Source organism: Pongo abelii, chromosome 20, assembly GCF_028885655.2.
Source record: "Pongo abelii isolate AG06213 chromosome 20, NHGRI_mPonAbe1-v2.0_pri, whole genome shotgun sequence".
In the NCBI taxonomy this organism is placed as follows: domain Eukaryota; kingdom Metazoa; phylum Chordata; class Mammalia; order Primates; family Hominidae; genus Pongo; species Pongo abelii.
In genome coordinates this window covers 62,186,346-62,209,675 of record NC_072005.2, presented here as the reverse complement: position 1 = coordinate 62,209,675, position 23,330 = coordinate 62,186,346, and the positions used below count along the sequence as shown (strand labels likewise).

At 57.8% G+C, this 23,330-nt stretch overlaps 1 protein-coding gene across 12 annotated transcripts; it reads right to left on the bottom strand.

Moving 5' to 3' along the window:
- Positions 1-964: 964 nt before the first annotated feature.
- On the bottom strand, positions 965-22,905 carry EPN1 (epsin 1). Of its 12 annotated transcripts, none has more exons than XM_063719703.1 (12): positions 22,475-22,604; positions 20,492-20,523; positions 19,214-19,543; positions 11,001-11,250; positions 7,661-7,785; positions 7,284-7,358; positions 6,704-6,787; positions 4,650-4,953; positions 3,913-4,023; positions 3,672-3,755; positions 1,741-1,998; positions 965-1,576 (listed from the first exon to the last, which is right to left on the bottom strand). In XM_063719703.1, the coding sequence occupies exons 3-12, from the start codon at positions 19,439-19,441 to the stop codon at positions 1,368-1,370; spliced, it is 1,728 nt and encodes a 575-aa protein (XP_063575773.1). In that variant the 5' UTR covers positions 19,442-19,543; positions 20,492-20,523; positions 22,475-22,604; the 3' UTR covers positions 965-1,367. The 12 variants fall into 12 exon arrangements, with proteins under 12 accessions (XP_063575773.1, XP_063575772.1, XP_009231428.3 ...); XM_063719702.1 differs by having other exon boundaries at positions 3,672-3,758; positions 22,475-22,509; XM_009233153.4 differs by lacking the exons at positions 20,492-20,523; positions 22,475-22,604 and adding an exon at positions 22,635-22,905.
- Positions 22,906-23,330: the final 425 nt, after the last annotated feature.

Genomic DNA, 23,330 nt, shown 5'->3' with positions numbered 1-23,330 from the left:
CCCGGACCCCAACCCATAGCAAGTGTCCCTGTGACACAGCTGTCTGGCCCCACCCTGAGCCCAGAGCATCTCCCAGGCAGAAGCGGCAAGAAGGAAGCCTGAGCCCAGAGCATCTCCCGGGCAGAAGGGGCAAGAAGTCTGACCCCAGGGGCCTGGCCCCACACAGCCTTCACCCCAGCACCTCTGAGACAAGAGCTGTCGGAGTCACTGAGGGAGGGAACCCAGCCATCAGGACTTGATCCCAGGGGATCACGGAGGGCGACTCCACATGGAAGAACAGCCTGTTCCGCTTAAAATAGACACGGCCAGATCCCCGTCCCTGAGGCCCTGGCTGTGGGGCCTGCAACAAGCTGTCACCTAGCCCTGGAGATGATAGCAACACCCGCCTCACAAGGCGGCCCAAGGATTCTCCCGGATGGTCTCACCAGGTGTGGTCCAGCCCAGGACAAGAGCACACAGAGGACAACAGCACACAGAGGACAACCAGGAGGCGCCTGGTGGTCCACTCAGCTCAGCCGGCAGAGGCTGACCCGGCTTTCCAGGAGTGCAGGGATGGATTAGTGATGCTTTCGGTGGGCCCGGGCGATGGCGACGGTGACCTGTGTTGCACATGTGCCATCTCTCAGGATTCTTCTCCTCCCTGAACCCCAGTGCACTCTCTGACCTCATCCTGGTGTCCCCTCAACACAAGAGCAAGGCCTCCTGCACCGGAAGCATCTGGCCATGAGTGGCCTCCCGACCACCTGGACCTGCGTGGGCTACAGCTCCGCCAGGCCTCGCACCGTCCACCCTCAACCCAGCCACCCCTTGACCTGGGAGGGTCAGGGAAATCAGGGCTTCTGAGACAGAGGGTCTGGTTCCCAGCCACCCCCGAGAGAGAGACGGGACCTGAGCCCTGGGTCCCTGGATGAAGGGGCTCTGGGGGACACACGAAATCACAGATGGGAATCTGGGGGAGCCAAGCCCGTGGGAATTGCCATTTATTCCCAAAGTTGCCAAAATCATCACCAAGGATTCACCGAGGGTGCGTGAGGGGGTGCGTGAGGGGAACAAGGAGGCTCAAACACTGACTGGGGGTTGGGAGTTTGGAGGGAGGGGGAATGGGTGGGGGCCCCAGCCACCCCTCCCCCTTCTAATGCCACGGGAAAGGGGTCCTCCTCTGGCCAGCTCCCCTCCCCAGGCCCCATGTCCAGTTTCTCTCCGGGGAGGTGGGGTGGGAAAGGAAGAGGGTGTAGTGTGAGTGGGCCCCAGGAAGGGGAAGGGCACTGGGGGCGGGGATCCCCCATTTCACATGCACTCACAACACTGATCTCCCAGGGAGCCGGAATGGGGCAGCCGGATGGAGCCAGGCCCCCTTCCGCCCTGGATTATAGGAGGAAGGGGTTAGTGTTGGGGGCCGGGGGGCCCGGGGGCATCATGGGGGGCAGGCCAGGGCCCCCGCCAAGGGGAGAGATGTACGTGGGTGGCGCTCCAGGGACGGGAGGCACAGGACTGAGACGGAGCTGGTTCAGGGTGAGTGACGCGGGAGGCGCGGGCTGGAAGGGGTTGGTGACGGAGGGGCCAGTGGCTGGGCCTCCTACAGGAAGAGAAAACCAGAGACACAGAGTGAAGTCAATGGCGCAGCCCACCTGTGTCCATCCAGCATGTGCAGGCAAAGGGCGAAGTGTCCCTGCCCCGTGAGGCACCTGCTCCGGTGGAACCCACAGGCAGGACTTTGGCAGGTGATGGGCCCACACTCACCGCCTGGCAGGAAGGGGTTGGAGGCCTTGGCTCCAGGCGGCGTGGGGCCTGGCCGGCTCACCAGCGAGTCCAGGTCGACGAGGGCTGCATTGGGCCCCAGGAATGACTCCGGCGTCTTCCGGGTGGGGGGCGTGGGAGTTGGTGTGGCTGCAGGTGGGGGGCTGCCCACAGCCTCAGCCAGAGATCCCCTGACCCCACTCATGTCAAACGCCCCAGGGCTTCGGGCCGGCACCTCTCCTGCCAGCAGCTCCAGCTCCCCTGGAAGGAGCCGGGAGAGGGGCTCAAACAGGGCAGATAGCAGTGAGGCTCCAACCCGGGAGCAGTATAGGCCATCACAGGGGGCGCTTCAAAGAGCCCGGTGCCCAGAGGCCTCGGGAAGGAGGAACTGAGGTGCAGAGCGGGAGCATTGCTTGCCCAGGCCAAAACCTCATGTCAGCCCAGATTCCCATAAGGTGGGTCTGATTCCAGTGAGCAAACACAAGAGGGATGACAGAAGCAGGTGTCACCCTCTGACAACCAGAAGGCAGCAACTGCTTCAGGGTGGGGCCGTCCAGGATCTCTAGGCCCGTGGGGGAAGGCAGCGGGAGCCTGTTCACAGGTGCCTCCAGGCTCAGAGGAGCCTGCCCTCAGATGCTCCTTGAGTACACAGCCCCAGAGGGAGCTTCCAAGTGGACAGACAGCGCAGACACGTGTTCCGGGCCAGCGTGAAGACGTCTGTTGGCTGGAGGTCTGATATTCTGGTTTTTTTTTTTTTTTTGAGACGGAGTTTCGGCTCGTTTCCCCAGCTGGAGTGCAATGGCGCAACCTCAGCTCACTGCAACCTCCACCTGCTGGGTTCAAGCGATTCTCCTGCCTCAGCCTCCCAAGTAGCTGGGATTACAGGCGTGCACCACCATGCCTGGCTAATTTTGTGTTTTTAGTAGAGACGGGGTTTCACCATATTGGCCAGGCTGGTCTCGAACTCCTGACCTCAGGTGATCCGCCCACCTCGACCTTCCAAAGTGCTGGGATTACAGGCACGAGCCATTGCGCCTGGCCTGATTTTCTTTTTAAATAGATTTAAGAATTCTATCTAATGTTGAAAAAATGCACACATTTGTATGGGACAAAAAAGGGCCTAAAAGAAGGAAAACTGCATGCTGGAAGGTTGCTCTACGTTAACCTAGATGATGAGAGGAGGGAAGCGTGGGCACAGCTCACTCCCCGCAAGCTGCCAGTCTTTCATCAGTGGAAACAGGTTTCTGTACCACAACCTGCTCTTCAGTAACAGCTCACTTAAAAAAAAAATAAGAGATCAAGGCTGACCTGACTCATCACGGGACAGACAGGTATCAGCTGAGGGCCGCGGCGAAGCACTAGTGGCCCACCCTGACCTCGGACACTCCTGACGGAAGAGCCACTCAGGACTCAGCAGATGGGCCCGTCATCGGCAGTGGGCGCCGGCTTACACCAGCTGAAAACCCCAAGGAGCCAGGGCAGCTAAAGTCAGCACCCATGAGGACGCACCCCGGCTGGCCCCGGAGCTACCAGCAGGTGAGTGGGGACCCGGAAGGGGAGCCTCGGCTGCCTTCCAAACCCATCCACGCAGCTCACTGCACAGGACAAGACAGTCCATGTTCTTTGAGACACCTGGAGAGTTTGCAAGGCACTCAAGCGATGTGGAGGCAGAGACGGGTCAGAGGTCAACATTCGGGTGGGAAACCTTGAGAACAATTCTCAATTTTTCTCTAAGTCTGCAATTTCTCTAAAATAAAGATGCACACTTCTTTTAAACACAGGTGGATGGTTCTGGCCCACTCTACCCAACTGAACTTTTCATCCCTAAGTCCAGCCGGCCCTGCCTGGAGTGGGACGGAGACAGCAGGGGACGGGGCTCCCGAAGAACTTGGGGAGGCTCCCTCTGGCCACTGGGAAGGAGGGCAGGGGCTCACCTGCGCTGCTCCCGGAGGTCGGCAGTGCCGTGCGGAGTCGGTCAAAGTCAGAGAACTCGTCGGGCTCCGTGTCAAATCCCCCAGCTGCTGTGGGGTCAGGATGTTCTGCTCAGCCCCTCCCTGGGGCCCCACCTCAGCCCCCACCTCCAGTCCAGGCGTCCACCCCTCCCTTAAGACACTCAATACTAACTTCTCCCACTCACTCCCACCCGGGGCTCCATTCCCACCCCGACTCCAGCACCTGTGGTGCCATTGGTGCTGGGCTTGGCAGGTGACCCTCCCCAGGGATCTGAGAAGGCCGGGGCCGGTGTCCAGGGATCGGAGGCTGAAGGTCCACTGACCGGGACCCCACCTGGGTGAGGACAGAAGAGCATGAGGGGCTGGCAACTCTGACTGCCCAGACGGCTAGGGGGGACCACTGCCTCCGAATCTGTGGCTGTTCACACAAAAGCCCCCCTGCCCCCCTGAAGCCCACCCCACCCGGCCTCCCGCACACACACTCAAATTCCAACTGGGCATCACTGCCAGGCTCTGCCCCCTGGGACCCCAGCTGGGGTGAGGAGCTTCCCCACAGCCTCTGCCAGACCTGCCCAGCCCTCCCTCAGCTCCCACGGCTCCCCCACCTCTCCCCTGTCCAGCTGGGTGTCAAGACCCTTCTCCATCTGCACCTCCCAGCTCCACCCACCGCCCTCCCCAGATGCCTACGTCACACAGGCTCTGCCCTGGCCGCAGCCTCTCTGCCCCTCGGCTGAGCTGCCATCCCCTCCCCACAGCACACCCCCCATGTCCTCCAAGGCACAATCTCACACGCCCTGTCCTGGGCTCTCATCTGACCCCTCCTTGCCCCCTCCCCTGCACCCAGGACACCCCACCACTGCCTGGCGCCACTTGGCTCGATCTGTCCCTGTCCAAGGGAACAGTCAACCAGACAGGTGCACACAGGCGTAGGGGCTGCATGCAAGTGGGCCACGCACTCACCATCGGAACTTCCCCACGGATCCGGCGTGGGCCCTTCCCCAGCCGCAGGGGCTGGCGTCCCACCCCAAGGGTCAACTGAGGGTCCTGCAGGGGCAGCAGGCCTCCAGGGGTCCCCAGAGGCCGGCGTGGGGGCGGGACCTCCCCAGGGATCAGCAGCCGGAGGGACAGGGGGGCCGCCCCAGGGGTCCGAGGTGGGGGCAGCCGTGGGGACGGCAGCAGCCATGGGTGCTGGGCCCCCCCAGGGGTCTGTGGTCGGGGGAGGAGCTGGGGCCGTGAAGACGTCAGCAAGGTCCATGAGGGACGACTGTAGGGGAGAGAGAAGAGAAGGAGCATGAAAAAGTGGTGGGAAGTCCGGGACAGGGACCAAGCTGGGGCCCGTGGCGGGGGAGGCGGCCAGGCCCTGGGTGTCCAGATAGCAGCCGTCCATAAGCGGTGAGAGGGAGGCAGGCCCCAAACACACCAACCGCCCCACCTCCTCATCCGTCCTGGGGTCGGCCCACCCCTGCCCACCTACCCCACCCCAGGGCATCACCAGGGAGCCCCAACACAGCCCCACCCCTGCCCCACATCCATTCTCCACACTGCAGCAGGGCAGCCCCTTAACTCCACCTGCGCCCAGGTCCTTGCCCGGCCCTGACTGAGGATGGAGGCCAAGCCCTCCCCTCGCTCAACCCGAAGCAGCTCGATCCTCCCTCTCTGCCCACCGTGCCTTCTTCAGCCAGCCTGGCCAGCCCCTGCTCCATGCCTTCCCCTGGGAAGCCCCCCGTGAACCCACTCAGGTCACCCTGAGCACCCCTCATGACGCCCCCTACGTTGCCCCGCCGTCACCCCGCAGTCATCACACTGCAGGCCTTCCCGTGCCACACGCACATGCATGCACGGTCCTGTGTTCTGGAAGTGGGCACACAACGGGCCCAGCCAACCAGAGCCCGTCTCAGAACATGCAGATGCCCCCAACATACTCATGCACACATCTCCAGTCAGCACCCGTGAGGCAAAGGCCCCGGGGGGGATGGGAAGGGGAGAAGAGCTGAGTCCAGGGCAGGGCAGGAGAAGAGATGGGTGAGATCTGGTGCTCCCCCAGCAGGGCAGCCCTTACTCGGGTCACTGAGCTGTGGTGGACACTGATAGAGACCCCTTGGCCGAGGCCAACCTAAAGAGGCTTTCCATCTACCAAGAAAGTCCCACTGTGCCTGATCACTTATGGCCACAAGCTGTCTGCCGCCTCCCATGGAGAGGAGGCCTTGTCGCCACCCCTCAAACCTGGGCTGGCCTCAGGACCTGCTGAGACCAATAGCAGTGCACAGGCTGACGAGGCAACTCCAACCCAGCCCGACGAGCTTGTCCTGGGGGGCGGCAGCAGCAGCTACTGTGCTGTGAGGACATTCGGGACAGACTAGTAAGCAAGGAGAGGCCAGGGCAGGAGGCTGGAGCGCAAGGCCAGTGTGGACGCCCTGGGCCCAGAGGCATGAGTGACCTCAGCCCTGACACGAAACAGAACCAGCCAGCGGGCCCGTCACAGAGAGGTACTGAAGCGTGACCTGGAAGCGCAAGGTGGTGGGAGGGTTTGCTACTCAGCTGAAGAGCACGGGGACGCCACAGAAACACTGTTCACGAGGGCGGGACCATGCCTCCTCGCTCACCAACAGGCCCTGGGTGTGCAGCACACGGCCTGGCACCAAGGAGGTGCCCGACAAAGTGTGGCAGATAGGCAAGCCCTGCGCCCTCCTCCCCGTGGCCATGCCAGGCTGTTGGCCTATTCTGGGCCTCCCCATTCAGCTGTGGCGGCCGGTGGTGGCCCTCATGGTGCTCAGCCCGAAGGGGGATGGCCAGCGCTGACCACAGGAGGTGGCCGCAGGGCAGCCTGGTCAGTCACCGGCCTCAGCCCAGCAGGGAAGGAGAGGCACAGAGAGGCCGACCAGGCCTGGAAACCCAGTGCCCAGCTCCAGGACCTTGTGTTTCAGTCTCTGCTCCAGGGACCTGGCCATGCAGAAGGAGCGATGAATGGACGGACACCTGCGGGGGCCAGGGAGGGCAGAAAAAGCCCCGCTCACCTCCTCCTTGCCCCCGGTCTCCCTCTTGCTCTCCTCGATTGCCATCTGCAGCCGCAGGTCATCCCCGCGACGGATCCGCTCCTCCTGTTGGGGCACGGGCAGCAGCCAGGGAGACACGAGAACATGAGCCACGGGCAGATGCCACCTCGGGCCAGAAGCCCCAGCGACCCCTCCCACCCCAACAAAGGCGGCTGAAGGATTCAATGGGATGCGGACAATGTATGAAATGGGGATGGGGCACCTGGGTCAAAGGTCAGGTGGGACAGGGGATGAGGGGAGTGGGGTGCTGTGCTGGGGCACCCGGGGAGGATGGGCACCCGCCTCGGTGGTATCTCCTGCGTTGGGGGAAGGAAGGGACCCTGGTCACCCGAGCAACCTTGGCACGGCTGTGCTGGCCACCACCCAGGCTCTGTCTGACTTGTGGTCCTACATCCTACGGCTGAAGGTACTGAGGTTTCAACACGCGTGAGCCTGTGGGCTTCGGGCCCAGCAGGATGGTGGGGGGTGACTTAGGAAGGGGTGACGGGGCTGGTCTGAGGGGAGCCCCTGGCAGGGGCAGGGACAGGGAGGCTGCTCTGACCTTATCATGCTCTTCTCGGCTCAAACTAAGGGCCAGCTGGAGCTGGGCGTCGTCCTCGGGGCCGCAGGACGGGGGCTGGGGGAGAGAGAGTGTGAGGGGCATGGCGGGAGGGGCCAGAGGCAGAGTCAGAGGCAGAACCAGGGTCAGATAGAGCCAAAGAAAGAGAGGGCTGGGGGTCCCTGAACCAGTGAGGGACAGGCAGAGAGTGACACACAGAGGGACGGCGGGGTGAGGATGAGGCAGGACTGGGGAGGAGACAAGTGACAGCATGTGGAACAGCGACAGTGAGGGCCAGGCCCACGTCTGGCTGGGAGGGAGCCTGAGGTGAGGCGTGGAGGCGGGTGGCGGATAGACAGCCCCAGCTGCACGCCCAGTACCTGGTCAGCCTCCTCCTTGCTCATGGCCAGGGCCAGCTGGAGCTGCAGCTCCTCCTCCCCGCTGCTCTGCGGCCACGCCTGCTCCGCCTCGGGAGGGGGACCCGAGCCCACAGCTGCTGATGAGGCTGGAGGGCGGGTGAGAAACGCGTGAGACCCAGGCCAGGGAACAAGAGACAGGAAACCCCATAGCCTAGACAGACGGGGGCTTCTGTGTCCAACCCCACCCGCCAAGTCCCCCACCCTACAACCTCTGCAGGCCAAGACTAGGACTGAGAGGCGGAGACCAGACGCCAGGTGCTCAGAGGAGGAAGGGTGGGGATGCAGGCAGACCCACCCACGGGAGGGGCCAGGCATCAGGGAAGGACCAGAGCAAAAGTCGGTCTGATTAGCAGGTGGGGAACCCCAGGAACCTCTGAGCCCTGCCACCACCAGGACTCTCCGCGTGCCTGGGGTCTGTCCCTGGGCCCCTGGGGACGGGAGGTCCTTCCTCCCGGGTCTCCCAGGCCTATTTCCAGGGCTTGTTGAGAATGGTAGCTCTGGCAGGGAACAACTGGAATTCAGAGGGGAGAACAGCGTCCGTTGAGATGGCGGGATCCAAGGCCTAGTCAGGGTTGGGGAGTGGGCTAGCGAGGAGCCCTTGGTTCCAGGAGCAGGAGGGGAAGGGAGAGAGGGGACACAGGAAGGCAGGGCAGGACCCTCCAGGAGGGTGCTGAGATATCCCCGGCCTCCACTGCAGCATCCTCTCAGGGACCCCGCCTACCCTCAAACTCTGTCCTGACACTGTTCTCTCCACCCCCAAGGCCTGTGGACCCTTGCCCCCTCCACAGTGCAGAGGACAGGCTCCAACCAGGCCTTAGGCCCGCTGAGCGCAGGGCCATTGCCCCAGCCTCCAAAGCCCCAGGGCAGACCCTGCCTCTCCTGCCCCGCCCTCCCAACCACTGTGCACTGGTCAGCAAGTTCTGTCCGCTCCAGCTCCAACACGCCCTGCACCTGTGTCCTGTACTTGTGTCCCAACCCAACCCACTCCCCAGGCCCAGGCCTCTCCCTGATGAGCAGGCCCTGGCTCCCCTCGCCCGGAGCCGCAGCAGGCAGCTGTCTGGCGGCCCCACCTGCACCGGGTCCAAGGGCCCCCAGGCTGGCCCCCGTGTGGTGTGCCCAGCAGGGCTGGGTGCATGGGATGCTCCAGGGAGCATGTGGGTGGCAGAGCGGGGCCAAAAGGTGACCATCTAGGGTTATGAGTGAGGAAAGGATGAGAGAACCAGCAGGGGCTGACGGACTTGGGTGGGTAAGCAGCCGTCTGGGGGGATGGGCAGATGGAAGGGCAGCATGGGGCACAAGTGAGGCCGGCACACAGGGAGGACCACACCCCCATGGCCCCTCCTGCTCTTCTCTGCCCCTGCAACTTCCTCCTAAGCTCTAGGGACTCTCAGAGGTGGGTGCTGGGAATCTACACCCCATTGCCCAACCTCTACCTTGCAAATGCCCCTAAGCCCCCAGCCTGGTGGTGGCTAAATCCAATGCCCAGCAGCCCTGAGGACCCCACCTCCCACATCACAGGTAATACCGGCACCCAGTCAGCATCACCCGGGCCTTCCCATCACCAGAGCACCCAGCCTCGGTGCTGCCCGGGGACCGCAGGCCCTTCCCCGCCCGCTGAGGGTCTCAGGGCACACTCCCTAGCTGCCCCCATCCTCCTCCCCAGCCACAGCCCTCCACACAACTCACTCCAAGACAGGGGCCAGCACACCACAGTGGCAGCCGCAGCTGGCCTGAGAAGGTCTAAGAAAGGCCTTTACATTTTTCAATGGTTGGAAAAAATGAAAAGAATGCACTAAGATGGGTGAAAATTCAGAGTACCCTTAAAAAATTAAATAACAACTTAAAAGTCTTAAAAAGACACGTGAAAACTACATAAAATTCAAATTTCAGAGACCTTGGTGAGTGTCGGAGGGGTGCAGCTGCTTCCCAGCAACCGCCAGCGGACGGGGCCAGGCAGCTGGAATGGGAAGGTGTGGCCAGCAACACAGAGGACGTTGGCTCTGGCCCTGCACAGAGTCTGACGACCCCCGAGCCAGGATCTCCCACCCTCAGGCCTCCCACCTGAGGCTCCCACTCTCCGCCGAGCTACTGCCAATGTCCCTCCTCCGTCTACCCCAACCCCGCCACCCACCTGCCTGCCTGCCTGCCTGGAACTGACCAGCCCCTCTCTGCCGCCCACACTCCCTCCTGGTGTCCCTGGCTCTGCGCACTCCCACGCCACACCGGCCTCCTTCCCTCCACTTCACTCTCTCTGCCTTCACGCCATCTACCGGCTTGTGGGTCCCTACTCTGGAGTCCCAGGCAGGGCGGCACACACCCCGTCACACCCATGTCTCCCCGTGGGTGCTGAACGGTGATCCCAAATGAGACCCGTTCAAACAGAAGGCCTAGACTTCCCCAAACAAGTCCAGTCCCTCGAGCCGGACCCCACGGCGGCCACAGGCCCTTCCTGCTGTCTGCACCGGCCTGGCTGACCCACCTCCACCTCCAGGGCAGTGCTCTGGCAGCCCCTCCACATCCCACGCATCCCCACTAACTGAGGCACCTCCACTCTTCCTGGAGAGCAGAAGAGCCTCGCAGACATTCTCCAGCCTCCCTCCCAGTCCTGAGCAGCCGGACTAGTCACTTCACAGCTGTGAGCCCCCAACCAGCATAGACCACACTTCCCGCAACAGTCCAAGACCCACACACCCATCACATAACTGGAAATGTTTTGTGGGACAGATCTTGGCCTGACGATGTGGGATGCACTATTTCAAGTTTTGTTTTCAGTGCTGGTCACCACCCACCAGACTGAGTCCTCCACCTCCAGAAGGCACTGTCAAGGCTCCTAACACAGGCCCAGATGCCTGGTGCAACCTGCAGGCCCTGGCTCTGGCCTTCCTTCTGTGCCTCTTCCAGGCCCCCCTCTGCCTCTCTGATGTTCCCCTCATCTCAGCGCAGACAGAAGGACAGCACCCTCGGGGGTCACTGTGCGTGTCCCCTCAGAGCCCTGTCCCCAGCACTGACCGCCCTCAGGCCCTGAGCCTATGGGGGAGTGGAATAAAAGTTCCCAATTCTAGGCCTGCCCTGGGGCACGAGGCAAGAGGCAGGAAGGGTCCCAGAGCTGCTGCGTGGGAGGTGCTAAGGGAAAAAAAGGGCCCACGTGAGACCAGAGCAAGGGGCCCAGGTGAGGAGAAGAAAAGGGGGATGCCTCGGTCCCTCCTGGCTGGGAGAGAAAGCAGTGGGCGGCTGGGTGCCGGGAGCCGCAGCAGGCGGAGGACAGACTCAAGGACGTCAGGGGCCGCAGGGAGGGACTCACCCGTGGCGGTCTGTGCCAGCTTTTCCTTGGTCTTGAGTGCGTGCGCCCGCTCTTCCCGCAGCCGGTCCTCGTCGCGCAGCAGGGCCACCAGCTGCTTAGCTTTCTCACGCACGTTCACGCCCTGGTCCTTGCCGTCGCGGTCCACATACTGGAAGTCCTTCAGCGTCTGCACGGCGTACATGTTCTCCTTGCACTGCTGCGACACGCGCTCCGAGCCGGTCTTGATGAGGTACTCCATCAGCGTCATGGCCTGCGAGCGGGCACAGGGACGACCGGTCAGCACGCTGGGCACAAGGCGGGCTGGAGACTGCCTGCGACCCAGGCCCTGGGGCGGCTGACTGGGTGCAAGGCCCACAACCCACCTGTCGTCAGCGGGTGGACACACATCTGTCCCCACAGAGTACGACATGGCCATGCAAAGGAATGAACACGGACCCACACTGTGAGGGGGACCAGCCGTGGAGGTGCTGCACTCAGCGACAGATGCCAGCACACTACGCCACACAGCCTATGATTCCATCGACGTGAATCATCCAGAATGGGCAAATCCAGAGAGACGGAGTGGATTATGGGTTGCCAGGGGTGGAGGAAGGGATGGAGAGGGACCACGCGAAGGCTACGGGTTTTCTTTCTGGGGCAATGAAGAAGTTCTGGAGCTGGACAGAGGTGGTCGCACAGCACTGTGAATGGGCCAAATGCCACTGAACTGTGCGATATGAAGGGGGCTGCACAGTGTAGGAGCTCCATCTCAATCCAAATAAAAGAAGAAATGGCAGCTACAGGCACCACAGCCACCGTGGGCATCGCCTGGCATCCCGGAGCCCTGTCTATTTCTTTAAAACTAAAATCTAAAGTAGCATGGCCAAGAAAACCACATGGCCATGTTAAATCACAATGAAGGGGGTCTTAGTACTAGTTTGAAATGTATATTTCTGACTGTAAAACCTCACGCTGGTATTAACAGCCTGGAGCAGTAGCTTATCACCTCTGCAAGAAGGGAAGAGATCCACGCAAGGGCCTGTGTAGACCTGGGCTCTCTCAGGAGGGGCGCCCAGGTTCCACACCACCAGGAGCAAAAGGACAGGACGGAGGGAACATTATCATTCAATCTGCACCCTTTGGTATGTTTGTATTTTATAATATGAAAACAAACTCCCTTTCAACAAGTTGAAATTAATAGTGGGGGCGGGGGGACCAAGATCTCTGAGGCTCTCCCTAGCTCCGGCTCAAGTCCTGGGCTTGAGGGGTCATGGCCCCCTTAAGGCTCTGCAGGGGGTCTCTTGCTCACTGACCTCAGAAAAAGGCACACCTTTGATTCTGCAGGGGATTCCAGGGCCTTCACAGAGCCACAGAAACCCACCCAGGGCTCCCAGGGGAAGAGTCGGCTATCACAGCTAAGCTCCATCTGAAACCAAGGAGAAATTTGCCAGGAAAGAAGCCAGGGCCGTTCGTATCTCCTCACCCTCTGAGGCAGCTGGACCTAGCTCTGGCAAGGCCTTTCAAAGGTGTGTTAACAGTATTTACAGTGTAATCAGAGATTAGTCTTTAACCGGCCCTCAAGGTATTTACACGAAAGAAAGGAAAGCAGGTAAGCCATTGCTATGCCTTATCACACCCCAAGCCAAGAGGCAGTCCCAGGTCCTGAACTCCTGGAGCCCTTGTGTTTTGGAATTCAGAATTTTCCTGAGTTGAGACCAGTAAAATAACGCACGTACAACACATAAGAGAACGCGCCAGGCAGAGTCGTGCCAACAGCCACGCTACTGTGGGACCAACAGACACCATGTGAATGACCTCACTTCAGTCTGGGTCAGACTTTGTGCCGAATGGATCATGAAATACTTTTGTTTCCAGGGCTCTCTGGACTTTGGTATCGCAGCTAAAAAGATTGTGAAGCAGGAAATAGCGCGAATAGCCAGGCACAGTGAAATGCATACATAAACTATGGTACACTCACACAGTGGGACTACCACATACACTGAAATAAAAGATAAACGAGGCCAGGTGCGGTGACGCACGCCTATAATCCCAGCACTATGGGAGGCTGAGGCAGGTAGACCACCCGAAGTCAGGGGTTCGAGACCAGCCTGGCCAACATGATGAAACCTGTTTCCACTAAAAACACAAAACAACTGGCCAGGCATGGTGGTGCACACCTGTACTCCCAGCTACTCAGGAGGCTGAGGTGGGAGGATCCCTTGGATCAGGGAGGCAGAGGTGATAGTGAGCCAAGATCACGCCACTGTACTCCAGCCTGGGAGACAGAGTGAGACTCCATTTAAAAATAAATAAATAAGGCCAGGCGTGGTGGCTCACACCTGTAATCTTACCATTTTGAGAGGCCGAGGCGGGCGGATCACAAGGTCAGGAGTTTGAGACCAGCCTGGCCAACATGGTGAAACCCCATCTCTACTAAAAATACAAAAAATTAGCTAGGCATGGTAGCACGTGCCTATAATCCCAGCTACTCAGGAGGCTGGAGCAAGGAGAATCGTTTGAGCCCAGGAGGCAGAGGTTCCAGTGAGTCGAGATCACGCCATTGCACTCCAGCCTGGACGACAGGGCAAGATTCTGTCTCAAAAATAAATAATAAATAAAATAAATCAATAAATGAAACAAATAAATATCCGGGCACAGTGGCTCATGCCTGTAATCCCAGCACTTTGGGAGGCCGAGGCGGGCATATCATCTGAGGTCAAGAGTTAGAGACCAGCTTGGCCAACATAGTGAAACACCATCTCTACTAAAAATACAAAAAATTAGCCGGGCATTGTGGTGTGCGCCTGTAATCCCAGCTACTCAGGAGGCTGAGGCAGGAGAATCGCTTGATCTTGGGAGGCAGAGGTTGCAGTGAGCCAAGATAGTGCCACTGCACTCCAGCTTGGGCAACAAGAGCGAAACTCCGTCTCAAGAAAAAAACAAAAAATAGGCTGGGCGCGGTGGCTCACACCTGTAATCCCAGCACTTTGGGAGGCCAAGGTGGGCGGATCACGAGGTCAGAAGTTCGAGACCAGCCTGGCCAATATGGTGAAACCCCATCTCTACTAAAAATACAAAAATTAGCCAGGCGGGTTGGCAGGTACCTGTAATCCCAGCTACTCGGGAGGCTAAGGCAGGAGAATTGCTTGAACCTGGGAGGCAGAAGTTGCAGTGAGCCGAGGTGGCACCAATGCACTCCAGCCTGGGCAACACAGCGAGACTCCGTCTCATAAATAAATAAATAAGAAACAATAATTAAATAAATAAATAAAATCCAGTGCAGTGGCAAAATCCTGTAACCTCAGTGCTTTGAGAGGCTAAAGTGGGTGGATCGCTTGAGTCCAGGAGTTCAAGACCATCCTGGGCGACATGGCAAAACCCCAGCTCTAAAAAAATAGATAAATAAAATAACAAAAAATTAGCCAGGCGTGGTGGCACATGCCTGTCATCCCTGCTACTTGGGAGGGTGTGGCAGGATTGCTTAAGCCCGGGAGGCAGAGGCTACAGTGAGCCGAGAACATGCCAATGCACTCCAGCCTGGGCAACAGTGAGACTCTTTCTCAAAATAAATGAACAACTGCTTTATGCAACAGCACGGTCAACCTTGCTGACCTGATGGTGATGGTGAGCAAAAGAAGCCAGACACAAAAGACCACATGTGTGACTCCACATATATAAAGCTCAAGAACAGTCTTGGCAGACAGAAGTCAGACACGGTGCTGTGGGAGACGGGTCTCCTGAGGGAACCTGGAAGGCTGGACACATCCTCTACCTCCCTCTAGGTGAAGGCTACACAGGTGTCCACACGCGTAACAGCTGTATTACACATTCATGATATGCTTAGTATACAACTCCTTAATGAAAAATTTCAAACCTTATTTTAGAAGTGAGCAAGTGGGCCAGGTGTAGTGGCTCATGTCTATAATCCCAGCCCTTTGGGAAGCCAAGGCAAGAGGATTGCTTGAGCCCAGGAGTTCAAGACCAGCCTGGGCAACACAGTGAGACCCCCATCTCTACAAAAAAATTTAAAATATTTTAAAATTAGCTGGGCATGGTGGTGTGTGCCTGTGGTCTCAGCTATTCCTCAACCATGCTTGGAGCCCAGGAGGTCAAGGCTCAGTGAGCTATGACTATACTGCTGGATTCCAGCCTGGGCTACAGAGCAACACTTTCTCTCTAAAAAAGTTAAAAAAAAAAAAAAAAAAAAGTTTGCAAAATAAGTCATTATTTCTCCTTTGCTTTTCTGAAAACAACCAAAAAGCAGTGGGTAACTGCATAAAGTGATAGTCCTTTTTAATGTTAAAGGCAGCTTTATCAAGCACATCCTGCAATGCAGAAATAAAGTTTAAAACATGGATCAGCAAACATTTCTGTAAGGAGCCAGATGAAAAACATTTCAGTTTTTCAGGCCATGTACTCTCTGTCTCAACTACTCCACAGCCACAGATGAATGGGCCTGGCTGTGTTCCAATAAAACTTTATTTACAAACACGGTATGTGAGTGGGATTTCACCAGTGGGCTGTAGTTTGCTGATCCCTGGTTTAAAGTCAAGACTGAGACCCTGCATTCCTCAGAAGTGAGGTGGCAGTGCAGGGCCCAGAGGGTGGGCTCGGGGCTCCTCTTGGCTCTACCACCTCCTGCGTGGTAGAGCTGAGCTCCTTTATGTCTCAGTTCCCTCATCTGGGAAACAAAGAAAAAGGAGGAAAAGAACTTCCTTTACAAGGTAACCGTGGATTTCATGAGAACCTGTGTGTGCTACACGTACAAGGTACCAAATAAACGCCAGCCCTTACTCACCAAGACTCACCCCCAAGGCCACGCAGGGAGGCCGTGCAGAGCCAGGCCTGAGGTAAACGTCGGCCCTTACTCACCAAGACTCACCCCCAAGGTCGTGCAGAGCCAGGCCTGCAAGGCCCCCACAGCTCACCCTCCTTCTCCACGGGGACAATAAGACCCACAAAGTGCCAGCCAGCAGAGCCACAGGGTGGGACAGCCTGGGCTCTGAACAGATGGGCCCGAGCCCCAGCTCCCCCATGAGCCTGGGCAGGCCACCTCCCCCGTCTCTGGGCCTCAGTTTCCCCACCCATCAAAGTGGAAAGACTGCTCCTGCACAACCCACCGCCTGGGGCTGAAGTGACAAGATGAGACCATGTGGCGAAGGGATGATGGGAAGCAAAAGGACTTGCCCTCATGCCAGAACAGGTCAGCACAGATGGCTCCGGAGAGGGCCAAAGGGGGTGTAGCAGCTTCACAGTGGCTCAGGGCCTCTGGGCCTGTGGGGTTGTCCTCATCACCCATACTTCCAGAAGGGGACTGAGGGATAGAAGTGGTCAGCCAGGAAGGGAGGCGCTGGCTAGACGTGGACCCAGGGAACCCCTCCTGGACCCCTGCCCTGTGCCTATGCTCAGCTATCGGCACATGCCACAGCAGGGACAACAGTGACACGTGCTGACCTCACAAAGCTGCTCTCAGGACAGTGTCCAGCAGGCAGCACAAGCAGCAACCAAAGCAGGTTTCCACAGACAGCATCAACCCTTCCCCGGGGAACTGAGGCTGAACCCCACCCTCAGCATGAGGAACCAGCGGTTCAGGGTGGAGTGGGAACCCCATGTCCTTAGCCACATGGGCTGGGGATCCCACAGGCTCTGCTGTGGGGATCATAGAAAGGAGAGTCCCAAGAATCAAGAGATGCTGCAAGGATGTCAAACACAGCAGGAAAAGCCAGGCCTGGGGAGAGTCCCAGAGGGGCTGCAAAAACCATAGGGGAGGTCTTCGGGGTGACAAAGGAGGTCTTCTATGCCTTGACTGTGATGACAGTTATGAAATATGTGCATCTGTCAGAATCCAGAGAACTCTATCTCAAAAGGCTGGGTTTCACTGTGTACAAATTATACCTCAGTAAACCTACCTTTAAAAAGTTATTAGAAAGAACCAGGCTAGAAAGGCTGGCTGAGACCTGTGACTGGCTGCTTCCTCTAGGAAGTCTGCCCTGACTGCCTGAGGCCTGTAGGGCCTTGTGCTGTGTTCCCCACTTCATGGCACCCGCCAGCCTATCGGCTCAACTCCCACCTACCCGGGAGCCGCTTGAGGGCCGGGGTCGGGTCTGATCAGGGCTGGGTCCCCAGCACCGTCCAGCAAGAGGCTGCCCACAGGAAGCCTCAGGACAAAAATGCGGCATGAAAAAAAAATCCAGTTGCTTCCCCATGGAGACTCTCCCACCTCCTTTAGGAAGCAGCCCAAGCCCCGCCTGGCATTGGAGGCCACGTCCCCTCTCCTGCACTGCCCTGCCCTGCCCTGCCGTCCACCCCAGCCGCCAGCACCACATGCTCCCCAGCAGACTCTCAGGCCTTGGCACCTGCCAGCCCTGCCCACAGGCCACTCTGTGTCTGCCCCCAGCAGCATCACCCCAGCCACTGGTCAGGAAGGATCTGCGTCTGGGGCCCCTCTAGATTCATCACCTCTGCACACCCACCCCTCCAGCCCCACCTGCCCCTCTAGCCCCGTCCCTCCTCCTTGCCTCCACGGAGGCTCACCTGCACCTCCAGGGTTTTCCAAGATTCTCAACTAAACAAACGCCACCCAGCCCTTCACAATAAATGACCAATAACTGATTCAATCTATGACTCAACCCAATCCTGGTGTGTCGGGATGGGTATGAAAACGAGTCACAGGAAACGAGCCTCAACCCCTGCTCCCATGTGTAAGCGCTGCAACGCTCCGGGCCTCAGCCTTCTCATCTGTGAGTGGAGGGAACCACCCTCGCCTAGGCAGAGGTCTCAAAGATCAGCAAGGACAGGGACCTCGGCCAGAGCAGGCCCAGGTCTAAGCACATGAGGGTGGGGGCCTTGTTGGTCTTGTGCACCAAGACACTCAGAGCGGGCCCTCTGCAGATGCTTGCCAATGGAACCGCAACAGCAGAAGTCTAACACTCACCAGCCCCTGCCCCAAGTCAGACGTGAATCGACTCCATGGGCCCTCACAGAGGAAGATACAGGGACGAGCCTGAGATCCCGCCACTGGGAAAATAATCCGGCCCCAGCCCATGTCCTTGGCCACTTTGCCGTACACGAGGAACACAGTAACCAAAGACCAAAGGTGGGGATGCTAAGGCCCCTGGACCCCAAGAGCAGCAAACTGAAAACCCACTCGCGGAGTCCTGCTCACAGGCACAACCCCTTTAGCCCAAAACCTGCCATCTGCATGTGTGGTCAGTGGATCAGGGCCAGCAACTAGGCCCCATCCATGGAAGGCGCTCTGGCCACATTTGCTGAAATTACACATGCACGAGCCTCTTGACTCGGCAACTCCAGTTCTAAAAAACAAAAAAGGTACAAGGATATTCATGGCAATCTCATTCTTAAAAGCAAAACACTGCAAAACCCTTTTTACAAGAATCCATCAACAAGGCACTAGTTAAATAAATTATGACCAATGCATAGAGTTGAAAGTTCTGCAGTCGTAAGAGAAAAAAAAAGTGGCAAATCTTTTACATCCTGATAGGCAATGTTTAAGATAAAGTCTCATCTTCCTTTTTTAAATCAGGGTCTAACTTACATATGGTAAGACTCACTCATTTTAACATCAGTCTGAGTTCTGACAAATGCAGAGACCATGAAGCCACCACGGCACTCAAGGCACAGAACAGTCCCGCTGCCCCCAAAATGTCCTTGTGCTGCCCTTTGTAGGTGACCCTCCCTTCCAACTCCTGGCGAGCACCAAGCTGCTATCTGCATTCCATCCCTACGGTCCTGTCTCTCCCACTGTCAGATCGATGCCAGCAAACAGCATGCAGGCTTTTGAGTCTGACAAGGAGTGTGAGAACACTGTGCCGTTCCAGCGTTCATCCCCAGCATGGCATCGCCTGTGCCACGGGGAGCACACACCTGCCTGAGAGGCATTCACAGATGGGACCCAGAGCGGAAACTTGGCTGCTGTGAGGAAAGGAACTGGGTGTCTGGGCACACAGAAGAGATGGGCACCGTGGGCCCTCTCAGGCCTCCTGAGCACATGAATCTTACGAACGCACCACTCACTCAAAAACAGATTTTAACCACAAGGCTTCCAACTTCTTAGCCTTATATTCGTTGCCTTCATTAAACAAAAAGAGAGATTCTACTCTCCTCCAGTTCCTCTTGAGAACTGGGATGCCATCCCAGGCAGGGTGCACAACACGGGCTCCTGTCCTCCCACCTGAGCCCCTGCACCTGCCCGGGGAGGAGAGCAGGACGCTGACCTTGTAGACGTGCCGCCAGTTCTTGCCATGGTCGTTGAGCCGCTTCCAGATCATGCTCATGATCTCCGAGAAGGCGACAACGTTGTAGGTGAGGTCGGCAATCTCTGACATGAGGGAGCTGGATGGGCCCCAGGGATCATTGCTCGTGGCCTCTCGAACCTTGATCTCTGCCTCTGAGTAATTGTGGACGATGTTCTTCATCTGGCGCCTCAAGGACGAGGTCGACATGGTGCCCGGCTGCAGCAGCAAGGGGCACAGGGCCCCTGATGCGTGGAGAGATGGGGCAACTCCCGGACGAAGGCTGCAGCAGGTGCTGGGAGGTCACCGCATCTGCGAGGGGAAAAGGACCTCTGGAAACACAAATGGGACATGGGCTGCCCAGAGCCCTCAGGGTCAAAGATGAGTTCCTAACTGTGGCCCAGAAGGCTCTGTCCCTTGTTAACCTCTAGGTCTCAAAGTAACCCCATCCATGTTTCAGTTCCTCAAACAGGCTGCCTCCTTCCTGCTGGGGCCCCTGCTCAGTGAGGCAGAGTATATGCAGTGGCAGATCGCAGCCCCACACCCTGGCTCAGCACTTCCTGGCCAGGCCACCCTGGGCGGGCTGTGATCTTTTGCACCTCAGCTTTCTCTTCTGTCAAATGGGGCTCCATGCGGTCATCTAGGGAACTGACGCCCTGTAAACACCGGCGGCGCATCAGGAGGCCCTCTGTCCTGCCCATGTGCTCTTCCTTCTTCCTCATCCAGGGATATCCACTCACCCCAAGGGCTCTGCTTACACTTCCCAGGTGCACACCCAAACATCACAGTCACCTATCCCTGGAGCCTCATCAGTAAACTCAGTCTCCCTCATGATTTTATATTCTTTTGTCTGATTCTGTAGCTAAGGTCAACCCACAAGCCCCATGGGGTCAGATAACATGTCTGTCTGGACGTGGCTTTTCCCAGCAAAGAAGCTGGCCCAGAAAAACCATTCAGTAAACTATGCAAGGAGGAAGTGGAGAGAGAGGGCAGGAGAGACCTGTGGAACAAGGGCAGAGGGGGCAGGAATCCACAGCAGAAACAAGGACACATGGGAAAGAAAGCTGATGAAGGGATTAAAGACAGGGGCAGGAGCAGGGAGCCAACCCAGGGCGGCAGGAAGAACCAGGGAAGCCAGAAGACCAGACGTCCCAAGGATAGGGGAAGCCCAAGGCTCAGGAGAGATAAGGAACCTAACAGCCCCACTGCCTGGGTCCCAGCTGTGTGCCAGGTGCTCGCTCAGCACAAGAGGGACATTACCTTTTTCAACACTGCATGCAGAGACTAGGCTCCTGGAAGTTAAATAATTCAACCAAGGTCACACACCAGGAATGGCAGGGCAGACTCAACCCGAGGCCCACCTGAACTCCAAAACTCATACTTTTAAATTAACCTAAATTAAATTAACCCATCCCAAGACTGGTGATGAGAAACAGGAGAGTCAAGCAAATGATGATGACACCAGCAGACACTCGCACTGCTCTTATCCCATGCCAGACACTGTTTTAAGCGCTTTACATGTATTAACTCAGTTAATCTTTGAAACAACCCCATGATTCATAGCCACCTCACAGGGTGGAAACTGAGACACAGGTTCAGCCCCTTGCCCAGGGACACACATCTCACTCCTGGAGCAGCCTGGTTCCAGAGCCAGCTCTGATGACCCATCTATGCGGCTCCAACAAGCCACAGAGGGAGATTTTCAAAGCCCCACCATGATGTAAGCCCAGGGGAGATAGGGATGACTGAGAGAGGCTGGCCTCTGCTTGGAACTCAGGCCAGAGAGCCAGGCACCTGAAGACAGATGTAGCTAGTTAAAAAGTAACTCTCCGGAGTCCCAAAACAGCCCCAGCCTGACACATTAAGATGAAAAGATGATGTAACAAATACAGAGAAGGGGACTGACAAGAAATAGAGACAGTTCCGACAGAAAGAGACACACAGAAACCCGGGCAGAGGGAGCTAGGCAGACACAATGAGAAAGATACAAGCAGCAGCAGATACAAGAACATGGGAAGATAGGGAGGCAGGAGGCCAAGGAAGAAAGAGGCCCAGAAACAAAAAGAGACCTGGTGCTGAGAAATAAGAGATAAGAAAAATGGAATCTAATGGCAAAGAATATAAAACGTGGGTTCAAATCCTGGCCACATCAGCTACCTGCAGCGCACACTTCCTTGAGACACAGTTTGCTCAACTCTGAAATGAAAGAATTCCTACCTGGCAGGCCCGTTGATTAAATAAGATGGGTACATACAGTGCTTGGCTCTGTGCCCCACAGATAGTAGGCACTCAATAACACTGGCTGCTATTATTATCAGAGAAAAAACAGAGAACAGTTCCAAAAGGGTAGCGGCAGAAAATGCACTATCTTAATACTCTGTACTTATTTGGCGTGCATTAAAAAAAATACCCAACTAGCACATCAAAGCTGAGATTTCTCAGATACTGCTTAGAATGAGACTGTATTTCAAATTAAATTGATTCAAAGAGAATTCTTAAATTAAAAAGAATACAAAGGACATGGCAAAGTTCTCCAAGGAGTACTCCAATAACCGACCGATATCTAACACTTACTGTGTAAAAATCTCTAAGCACTGTAATAATAAAAACCAGAGCTCCCAGTAATTACACACTTGCTATGTGTCAGATACCGTCAGGCACTTTACAAGCATCACATCAACTTACATGCACAAGGACCCTATGAGTAGGAACTACGAATGCCTACGAACTACGGATTTCCTACGACCAGGAAAATGAGGTTTTGAGATAGAGAATATCACCCGGCAAATATTACACAGCTTAGCAGGCAGCCGGGCCTCTGAATCCAAGGCTGGGGCTCTTCACCACCACACCAGAGACTCAGAAAACTGGGGAAAAGGGGCAGATTCTAGACCAAGTAACAGACTCCTGGAAAGAAACTTCAGGATTGGAGGTGATAGGTATGGGGGCAAAACTCAGATGCGAAGACGGGGCGGGGGTAAGATTTGCACCATAGGCAGAAAAGCCCGCAGGGAAGGGCTAGAGACAGCTAGGGAGAAGAAGACTCGGAAACTCAACGAGACACGAACAAATCCTGACAGACACAGACACGACAGACAGGAGAAAGAGACCCGGGACAGACACACAAACACACTTCTATCTCCAAACCCTTTTCTAAGTTCACTGAAACAGGCACAGGCAGAGGCCCACAGGAAACAGACGCTGACAGACACACAGACACGAGAGAAACAGACAGACACAGACAACCGACACGGGGGCAGTCAAGGCCGACACAGGAGCAGAGACACAAAGGCCGCCAGAGACACCCAGAACTGGCCAGGCGCGAGCCCGCGCGCGCCGCGACCCAGGCCCGAACACCCGGAGCGGGCGGGCCAGCGTCCCCCGCGCTCCGCCCCGCGCTCACCTCGGCCCCCTCACGCCGGGCTCTGGGGGGTCATGGCGGTCAGCCCCCTGCCCCGCTCGGCCTCGGTGTCGCGGGGCGTGCGCCGGGCCACGGGCGCACGCACGAACGCAAGGAGGGCCGCACGCCGACGGCTCCGCCGCCCCGCCGCCCAGAAGGGGCGCGGAGAGCCGGGCGGGGGAGGGGAGCCGCCGAGGAGACGGGAAGCAACCGAAGGAGGCGACGGACCGGAAGCGGAAATTGCCGCGCTCCCCGCCCTCCCGTGCCCCACCCCGCCCTGGCAGGAGTCGCTTCCGCAGCCAAGCCAACCTGGAAGACATCACTTCCGGCGCGCTGGCCCCCGTTGCTAGGCGCCTGTACGTCACTTCCGCCCGCTGCAGTCGGGGATCCGCGGGGTGCTCGCGGGACGACGAGTGTCAGCTCCAGCTCTCTTGGTGGCAACCGGGGAGCTCCTGGCGCACCCACGCCGCGCCCGCCCCGGCTCGCTCGGCCACCCTCCCTTCTGTCGGCGGGGTGGGAGAGCACTCAGGAACCTCACGTCTCCCGGAGCTATGCCTGTGCCGACCCCGAGGAGCGCACCGCGCAAGCAGGGAAGGCCTCGAGGATGCCGGCGCCGGCAGCAGGGGCGTCCCAGCAAGGGGTCCGCAGTTTGCCAAGGGAACCCCCACCCGAGCCCAGAACCGAGGAAGAGGGTCGGAC